This window comes from Mus pahari, chromosome 14, assembly GCF_900095145.1.
Source record: "Mus pahari chromosome 14, PAHARI_EIJ_v1.1, whole genome shotgun sequence".
NCBI classification, from domain to species: domain Eukaryota; kingdom Metazoa; phylum Chordata; class Mammalia; order Rodentia; family Muridae; genus Mus; species Mus pahari.
The window spans coordinates 47246532-47256873 of record NC_034603.1 but is presented as its reverse complement, the minus strand read 5'-3'; the positions used below and the strand labels follow the sequence as shown (position 1 = coordinate 47256873).

General features: G+C 38.1%; 2 protein-coding genes across 2 annotated transcripts in view; one reads left to right on the top strand and one right to left on the bottom strand.

Moving 5' to 3' along the window:
- Positions 1 to 10342, bottom strand: part of Nf1 (neurofibromin 1) — a 248403-nt gene that overhangs the window by 74285 nt on the left and 163776 nt on the right. The gene's annotated exons all lie outside the window — the stretch shown is intronic.
- Omg (oligodendrocyte myelin glycoprotein) lies at positions 4164 to 6932 on the top strand. The gene is made up of 2 exons (XM_021212540.2): positions 4164 to 4351; positions 5249 to 6932. The coding sequence occupies exons 1-2, from the start codon at positions 4349 to 4351 to the stop codon at positions 6575 to 6577; spliced, it is 1332 nt and encodes a 443-aa protein (XP_021068199.1). The 5' UTR covers positions 4164 to 4348; the 3' UTR covers positions 6578 to 6932.

Genomic DNA, 10342 nt, shown 5'->3' with positions numbered 1-10342 from the left:
GCAAATACAGAAATGGATGCTCACAATCATCCACTGGACGGAGTACAAGGTCCGCAATGAAGGAGCTAGAGAAAATACACAAGGAGCTGAAGGGGTCTGAAGCCCCATAGGAGGAACATCAATATGAACTAACCAGTACCCCCAGAGCTTCTTGGAACTAAACCAACAATTAAAGAAAACACGTGGTAGAACTTGTGGCTCTAGCTGTATATGTACCAGAGAATGGCCTGGTCGGTCATCAATGGGAGGAGAGGCCCTAGGTCCTGTGGAGGGTCTATGCCCCAGTTTAGGGAAATGCCAGGACCAGGAATGGGAGTGGGTGGGTTGGGGAGCAGGGGGAGAAGGGAGAGGGAGAGGATAAGGGATTTTCAGAGGGGAAACTAGGAAAGGGGATAACATTTAAAATGTAAATTAAGAAAATATCTAACAAAATATTTAAAAAAATAAATTGAGGGCTGGTGAGATGACTCAGCGGTAAGAGCACTGATTGCTCTTCCAAAGGTCCTCAGTTCAAATCCCAGCAACCACAGGGTGGCTCACAACCATCTGTAATGAGATCTGAAGCCCTCTTCTGGTGTGTCTAAAGACAGCTACAATGTACATATAATAATAAATAAATCTTTGGACCAGAAAAGTGGGATGGGAGGGAGCAGAAGTCCTGAGTTTAATTCCCAGCAACCACATGATGGCTCACAACCATCTGTACAGCTACGGTGTACTCATATACATAAAATAAATAAATCTTTAAAAAAAGTAAATTGATTAAAAAAAAAAAAGAATGAAGGTCCACTGGAGTGGTTACTACCTACTATGCAGGTATATAAGTGCATAACTTAGGTTGTAACTGGAGTGATTACTACCTACTATGCAGTTATATAAGTGCATAATTTAGGTTGCATTGACAGCTGCACACTGAGCCACCCCTCCACCCTTGAGCATCCCTTTCCAAACTGCTTGAGACAGAAGCATTTCCTGCTAATGGACTGTTGTGCAACAACTTCCAAGCTTGGACAGATACATGTACATATACACATGCCTATAGCTACTGCTACAGCAGGTGGTTTGCTATGCCACAATGCTAGAGTAATATATCCTCAGATACAAAAGAAATGTCAACTTGATTAATGCTTAATCTAAACCAGTTGACTAAATAGATATAATTTGTGAAGTTGGTGAACCTATCTAAATTATAATTAATGCTTCTGCATAGCATCTAAAATAAATTGTAACAAATACTTGTCTTTTAAAAATGATTCTTCTTGCCAAGTATGGTAGCTCATGTCTTTAGTCTCAGCACTTGGGAGGCAAAGGCAGGTAGTTGAGGCTAACCTGGTCTACAGGACATGTATCAAAAACCAAAAACTCCAAAAAACCATAATATAGTATTTAATTTTCTCAGAGCCATTAACAGCATTACAATTGCTACATTTGAAATACACTGAAATGACAACCTATTTTTCTTTTTGAGTACCCACAAGTTATCTTTAATACAAAATAAATTTGAAATTAAAAACATATGCATAGAAGAATCCAATCCTAATGTGTGTGGACATTTGGTCTATTGTTGGCAGTGCTGAGGGGAGGTTATTAACCCTGGGAGCAAGAGCTGATGGCCTTAAAGCCACTGGGGGTGGGCTCCGACAGTTAGAGCTTGGTTTTGCTTCTCATTTGCCACTGGATATGACCCAATCCTGTGCCAGCGACCAAGCTACTCCAGTGCCCATGTCTTCTCTGCCATGAGCAACTCTTCCTCCTGCAGTTGCTTCTGTCAGAGATTTTGTTACAGTGCTAGCAAAAAGTCTCTAATACAGACTAAGCCTGAATTAATACTGTTTTTTTTGGGGGGGGGGGCTCTGTGGAGCCCTGGCTGTCCTGGAACTCACTCTGTAGACCAGGCTGGCCTCAAACTCAGAACTCCGCGTGCCTCTGCCTCCCAAGTGCTGGGAATAAAGGTGTGCGCCACCACTGCCCAGCGCTTGAATTAATTTTGAACCAATTAATTAATTAATTTTATTATTATTATTATTTTTTGGTTTTTCGAGACAGGGTTTCTGATGGTACTTATCAGTGTAATTCACATAGGTAATTCCACTTCTATAATGGCAGAATGAATCTTCCTAAGAGAGATTTTAAGGCTTGGCAAATTGATCCTTAGTCCTATCCCTGATCTGTATTGGTGGGTACATGAGCTGACATGAAATGCTAACTGTCGAAAGCAAACCATTCTCACCCCCAAAACAAACTGAACATAGTACTTCAAACATTATTTTCAGGGATCGTGCTTGATGACGAAGTTCTGAAATCCATACACAGAATCTAAAGTCCAAATGAACACTCAGAGTAAAGCGGTAATAAAGCCCTGAAGCAGCAGCAGTCACTAACGGAGCAGACTGCTTAGATGCAGATCCTTTCTGAGGGACACTAGCTTTACTTAGAAGGTGACTCCGACAAGATAGCTCTCTTCTAAGAAGATAAGCTATAGATTTCAATATCATCATTTCCTTTTTAGATACAAATAAAACTACAGTCCATGAGATTTAGCAGGAGACAACACAAGGTATTACTTAAAATGTAATATACTAATTAATAATTGCTGGTTTTTATATGGTGACAATTTCATAATAAGTATATCTTAATTTTCTCCTTTTCTTTCCTATGATAAATGGTCATTTTATAAATTAGGTTTGAGTTTTAACTGATTATTAATATAGTCTACTTAAAATACTATGAATCTAGTTATATTTTATAAAAATTTTGATTATCTATTAACTTTCTGGGAAAGATAACATATAAATATGAAACACTGAATAAATAATTGGAAAGTAATAGTTTTATTTATTTTGTTTTGTTTATTTTGGTTTCATTTGAAGTCGCATTTCTCTATGTAGCCTGGCTGTCTTGGACTCACTGTAGACCAGGCTGGCCTCAGATGCACAGAGATTTCCTTGCTTCTGTCACCTGAGTGCTGGGATTAAAGGTGAGCACCACCATGCCCAGAATTTTATTTTATATTTTGAGACAGCGTCTCATCTATTCTAGGCTGGCCTTGAACTTGCTGTGTAGTCAAGGCTGGGCTTCAATTCCTGGCCTTCTTACTTCTACCTTCTGAATGCAAGGATTAAAGGTGTGCGCTGCCACGCCAGCTTTGATACTGTTATTCATAAAAATAATGATCTTTTGTTCAGTCCCAACAATACCTCTGGAGAAAGCAATACTCTATCCATACCATCCAAAGCAAGTTTTATGGAAGGAAAAAAAAAAAAGCAAAACCAAAAACAAACAACTCCATCTAACTCAAATACATAAAATGTAAACAATTATTTTACCATTTGACTGATAATTAAAAGTGGAACATTAAAAGAGAAGAAACAAAACAAAATATCTAGTATCTACTGGGTATGGTAGTGCACATCTTTAATTCTAGTACTGAGAAACAGAAGTAGGAAGATCTCTGTAAGGTCCAGGCCAGCCAGGAACACCCAGTAAGACCTAGTTTAGGCTGCTGCTGTTTTATAGTCCAGCATCCTTATTTTACATGTAGCTTGTTCTTATTTGATCCCTGGCACTAAGGCAGGACTGTATGCATGTGCTGGGGAAGGGGACTGTGACTACAACGCAGCTGGCCTGTGTGCAGCACTAGTCAAAAAATCTTTTGTATCAGGAAGGCAAAAACAAAGTAATCATATTGAAGTATTCCTGTGCTTCCTAAAAGATAAGATGAAACACGTAAGCGACTAATAAATTCGAAAAGCTAATTAAATATAATAACAACCATGATGGAGGAAAACATAAAAATCAAGATTTCTATCATGACATATGAAAAGGTTATGAGACAATTAAACTGTTTTTGAAAAGAACATAAAAATGCAGAGATTAAAAATAGTTCAATGACTATCCTGGAAATCAATTCACAAAGAACATTTTTCAACATGTAGAAAGAATGTAGAGACTTTAAGAAAAATTACAGCAAGCAAATGTTAAATGTGCAACCTAAACTAGAAGTAAAGGCCAGCCCGAATTTGCATGAAGCATTCTACCTGACAGAGAACTGAAGCTATGTAAGGCACTCTCCTGGCTGTAAATTAAAAAAAAAAAAAAAAAAAAAAAAGTCCATTTTATTGCGTATGCGCCTCTTGCAATAAATTTGAGTCAGCACCAATGACAGCTCTGCAGTCCTCCTATGTGGTGCTGATCAGGTGGTTGCAGAGCTTCGGCTCACAGCAACACAATGCAGCTGAGCCGGCAAGCAGAGCCCACAGCCAGAAACCCTTCCGACTCCCACAACAAGACGACCTTTAAGCCGCAAGTTTCCCGGAGAAAATGAGATGCTGATATTGAAGACGACATTATGGTAAGCAGTTGTTTGAATTAGTAAAAGACAGATTTTGAATTTTTTTCCTTTAGCTTTTTTCTTTTAAATCTAATGTTAGGATTGAATATATTCAATAACAAGTGCATGCACCAAAACCTGCTGCAGTAATAGCCGAGATTTTCATTTTAATGTCCACTCACTTTGTAAAGACATATATTGTTTTTCCTTTAAAATTGGTACTGAAATATACAGGGAAAAAAATCACTTTACAAAGGTATGCTATCGGGCTTGATTTTTCCGAGTTCATTAAAACGTTTTTTTTACCAGGATATAGCTATCCATGAGAAGATGAAATTTCAAAAACTGTTTTAATCTGTTTTAACATCTCAAACTACAAACATATCGTGTCTTACAATACTGCAGAGATTTAAGAAAAACAGACATGACAGCCATTTTTTTTTCTGAATCAAAAACATTATCAAAAATAGTAACAGCCTAAGTAAGCCTATAAAACTCCTCATTTGCAGACAGTGCCATTCTATCATATTAAGGCTCCGAGAAGATAAATAAGATGAATATACTAAAGGGTAAAAATAAAGAAAAAAATGTAGGAGAGTGTCTCTCTCTCTCTCTCTCTCTCTCTCTCTCTCTCTCTCTCTCTCTCTCTCTCTCTCTCTCTCTGCCTTTCTGTCTGTCTCTCTCTCTCTCTCTCTCCCCCAGTTCCCCCACCCCCACCCACCACATAGCCCCAATTGAAGGATTAGGCATTTGGACTATAAATGAAGGGCAGCTTTGTTAGTTTAATCACTGGAACAATTATAAAAGGACTCAACAACAAGGAGGTTTATTGAAAATTTTGCCGAATGCTAACTGACCCATGCAGATGCTGAGAGTAAATTTGCATATTAAAAGAAGGATGTATCTGTTTGTTTTCAGGCTTTGATGGAATATCAGATATTGAAAATGTCTTCCTGCCTGTTCATCCTTCTGTTTCTCACGCCTGGCATTTTATGCATTTGTCCTCTCCAGTGTACATGCACAGAGAGGCACAGGCATGTGGACTGTTCAGGCAGAAACTTGACTACATTACCACCTGGACTGCAAGAGAACATTATATATTTAAACCTGTCTTATAACCACTTTACTGATCTGCATAACCAGTTAACCCCATATACCAATCTGAGAACCCTGGATATTTCAAACAACAGGCTTGAAAGTCTGCCTGCTCAGTTACCTCGGTCTCTCTGGAACATGTCTGCTGCTAACAACAATATTAAACTTCTTGACAAATCTGATACTGCTTATCAGTGGAACCTTAAATACCTGGATGTTTCTAAGAATATGCTGGAAAAGGTTGTTCTCATTAAAAATACCCTAAGAAGTCTCGAGGTTCTTAACCTCAGCAGTAACAAACTTTGGACAGTTCCAACCAACATGCCTTCCAAACTGCATATCGTGGACCTGTCTAATAACTCACTGACACAAATCCTTCCAGGGACATTAATAAACCTGACAAATCTCACACATCTTTACCTGCACAACAATAAATTTACATTCATTCCAGAACAGTCTTTTGACCAACTTTTGCAGTTGCAAGAGATAACTCTTCATAATAACAGGTGGTCATGTGATCATAAACAAAACATTACTTACTTATTGAAGTGGATGATGGAAACGAAAGCCCATGTGATAGGGACTCCTTGTTCTAAGCAAGCATCCTCTCTAAAGGAACAGAGCATGTACCCCACACCTCCTGGATTTACCTCAAGCTTATTTACTATGAGTGAGATGCAGACAATGGACACCCTTAACTCTTTGAGTATGGTAACTCAACCCAAAGTGACCAAAACACCCAAACAATATCGAGGAAAGGAAACCACATTTGGTGTCACCCTAAGCAAAGATACCACTTTTAGTAGCACTGATAGGGCTTTGGTGGCCTACCCAGAAGACACACCCACAGAAATGACCAATTCCCATGAAGCGGCAGCTGCAACTCTAACCATTCACCTCCAGGATGGAATGAGTTCAAATGCAAGCCTCACCAGTGCAACAAAATCATCCCCAACCCCAGTGACCCTCAGCATAACTAGTGGCATGCCAAATAACTTCTCTGAAATGCCTCAACAAAGCACAACCCTTAACTTACGGAGGGAAGAAACCACTGCAAGTGTAAAGACGCAGCCACCTTCCGCGGCCAGTGCTTGGAAAGTCAATGCCTCGCTCCTTTTAATGCTCAATGCTGTGGTCATGCTGGCAGGCTGAGGGGCTGCAGTTTCCGAAACGAAGGAGAACCTTCCTCCATGATGTACAGTTGGGAAAACATGCCCTATCTAACCAGTGATTCAAGCTATATTATGTATTCAAGAAAGCCAGTCTTGTATTTCTGACTTTGATGTAAATGAAGTAATTTGTCTAAATTAAAAGAAGTGCACAATGTCTTGGTACTTGCTGCTATTTTCCTGTCTTAAGTAAAACTAATGACTTTTTTTTTAATGAAATATTTTCTTTTTAAGGCTTCAATTTATTGCACAAACTACAAAGAGCATTTAATTTTATGTATTTTATGTATGTTTACACTGTCAAATGTCTGGGACAAAATAAAAGGCCTATGCTCCTGGCTGTGTCACGTGGTCTCTAGACATTATCATAAATAACACCATGTAGCAGAACCAAGAGGAACTAACAGCTTCTGCTCTAGGGAAGATGAAGCCTTTAAGGTGAATGAAACATGGGCCACTCAAAAGGGTTTTGCCACTTAAGTGAAACCAAGACTGTCACTGTAAACAAATGCTCACATCACATCATTGTTTTATACACAAGACAGAACTGCTTTCAATCTAAACAATGTCCCGCTTCTAAGGAACTCTTGTTACTTTGCAGATTATATAATGGACAACTGCTCTTCAAAAGGCTAAGAGACACTTAGCTTTGCATCTTAACAAGGAAAATTTTACTTTGCTTTGCATTTAAGAAAAGTATTAAAAACAAAAGAATAAAAAGTTTCCATTTAAGGACTTGTTAAAGAGTTTTCTTGTATATTTAATTGATCATTCATTAATCAAAGTTAAATATTTACAGAGTTAAAATATTACTGCTACTGCAATGAGAAATTTGTCTTTTATAAAACCAGAAATTATAATTTGATCTTCCAAATTTAAAATAAGATTAGCTTGGGGTGAAAACCATGGAATCTAACAGTTTGTTGGGTCACTCTGAGGGAGACTGTGGGATGGAGAGAAGTGAGGAATGGGTGGTATTCCTTCAGTCCTACAACCATGGAATTTCTAATAAAGTAGACTGACAACAAAGCTAGGCAGGGGACAGATTGGACACTCCAAAATCAACTGCACCGGGATCCAGTTAGAATAAAGTACCAAGAATTTTGGACAAAATATAAAAGTACTTCACATAATGAATTAGTAACCAACGACTTAACTAAATTAATGTGTAAACTACAATATCCAAAGATGGTAAGCTACAAAGGAGGCACTCATTTTTGTGAGATACAAAAAAAGAATATAACTTCAAGCATTTCTAAATTTGGGGAGAGTGAAGAAGTTGTGTTTTTTCCTAAAAATTTAAAAAATCCATATAGACTTCTTTCTTGGGTTAAAAGCTCAATTGCCTCCTGCCGTGCCTGTGTATATGTGTGCGGGATGTATGCATGTAAGATTGGATGGATCTGTTATCTTTCTCCATTGCTCTTTGTTTTACTGGCCTGAGACATGGTTTCCCACTGAAATAAAGCTTGCTGTTTTGGCGAGGCTAGGTGGGCTGTGAGCTCTTGGATCTGACTGTTATCACCCTAATTCCAATGCACATGCCCTGGGGTATGGCACATGCAGCCATGCCTCATTTTTTTTTTTTTTTTTTTTAACATGGATGCTGGGGACTTCAATTCCAATCCTCATGCTTGAAGAGCAAGGATTCTTACACAATGAGCCATAGTCTCAGCCATGTAAAAACACCTCTACCCAGAAAGTAACATTCTACCAAACTCCTCTCCATACCTTTTTTGCTGTTGCCATGAGTCAGGGTCTCACTGTATAGCACTGGCTGGCTTGAAACTCCCTATGTACACCAGACTAGTTGCCTACTCCTAGAGATCCACCTGCCTCTGCCTCCAAGTGCTGAGATTAAAGGCAAGCACTACCATGCCTGACCTAAACATTTCTCTTTTTTAAAAAGGCCTAAGCTAATGAAAAGTTAGTTATATTACAATAAAAATCCATTCTTATAATAATGTCTCTATAGTAGTTTTGAGTATTTTTCTGCCTCTATAAACTTGACTCACTGTACTAAGCAATCTTACCATGAAAAAAGTCCCTAAGATGATTTTAAAACGCATTACCTCTTCAAATGGGCATGGTGTCCACTCTCCTTTCCAAAATGATCTAATATCTTCACTACCAGTATCAAACATACTAGTTTGAGTTGATTTCTTTTGTTTTTAAAACAGAAATGCTGAGTTTCACAAAACGAGACTGTTTACAACCAAAACCTTAATATCTTAGAATTACAATGGAGACAATAACAAGAAAGCATAATTGTAGATTATAGTATTAGCAGTACCCATGGATTAAACCATCCTGACTAACATGTCTGCAAAATGCAGAAGAAAAGTTTGGTAGATTTACAAGTACAACATCTGTCAACTACATTGATCATGTCCTTAGGAAGAAATACCTAGCCTTACAGTTAGATAATCCTTACCCTATAAGGAACTGATATTTGTATCATTACTAATAAGAGGGCTCATCTCTAGATGTTACTATATTATTAACCCTCAAATACTTTAAAATGTGTTACTCCTCAGTATCTCTTCCTTATGCATATACATATAAGTACAGGTATACATCAGCATGACTTATGACAATTTTTTTTTTCCAAGACAGGGTTTCTCTGTATAGCCCTGGCTGTCCTGGAACTCACTCTGTAGACCAGGCTGGCCTTGAACTCAGAAATCTCCTGCTTCTGCCTCCCAAGTGCTGGGATTAAAGGCATGTGCCACATCTGCCCAGCTGACAATTTTTTTGTTAAATGTCTTGGCCAATTATACAGTCATTTAAGGGTTTTAAGTACATATAAATTGGTGAGGTGTATTAAATACATTTTCAATTTAGGATATCATCAACTAGCAAGGATTTTTATTGAGATATAAGTCCATCCCAAATCAAGGAGTCTCTATTCTGTATTAGTATGTACACACACCCCTGAGGCTGTGTTCTGTTGGGTAAGTAATTTACCTCTGTTACTTCTTAGCTGTACAATCAACAAAACACCTTACTGCTCTAAGCCAGTCTCCTCATCTAGGAAATGGGTTGACAGAATAGTGTTTAATTTTCTCCTGAGAATTAAATGACATAATCCCCATAAAGCCTTCATAGTGTCTTGGCCATTCACATGTGTTATTAAATCTTCTATAATGATGCCATGAATTGACAGCAAATTCCTGTAATGGATACCAAAGAAGTCAGAGAAGCGACACCTAAAATCTTTGATAAGGTTATACTTGAGAAATTATGTATATAAAAAAAATTAAAAGCCAGGTGTGGTGGTCATTCCTTTAATCTAGCACTTGGAAGGCAGAGAGAGGCAGGTGGATTCATGTGAGTTCAAGACTGGCTTGGTCTAAACACTAAGTTCCAGGATAGACAGGGTTATGTAGAGAGACTCTGTCTCAAAAAAAAAAAAAAAAAAAATTAAGAACGAGTTAAGGAATGATATCAATGAATACTAAACTACCAGTTTACATCATACTGACAAAAACAATATTTTTATTTGGTTGGTTTCATTTTGAATGGAGGAAAAAAAATATTTACTTGGCATTAACTATGTCTCATAGACATCCATTCTGGTAAAACTCAAATCCCAGCTGCACAACAGAGAGCTCGCACCTTTAGCCACCCTGTAAAACAGTACTTGGCCGCTAGGGAGAGAATGATTCAATGGGTAACAAGGCTTAGTAGGAAATCCTGAAGACCTAGGTTTGATCCCTGGAACCTATGCAAGGGTAGAAGAAATTTC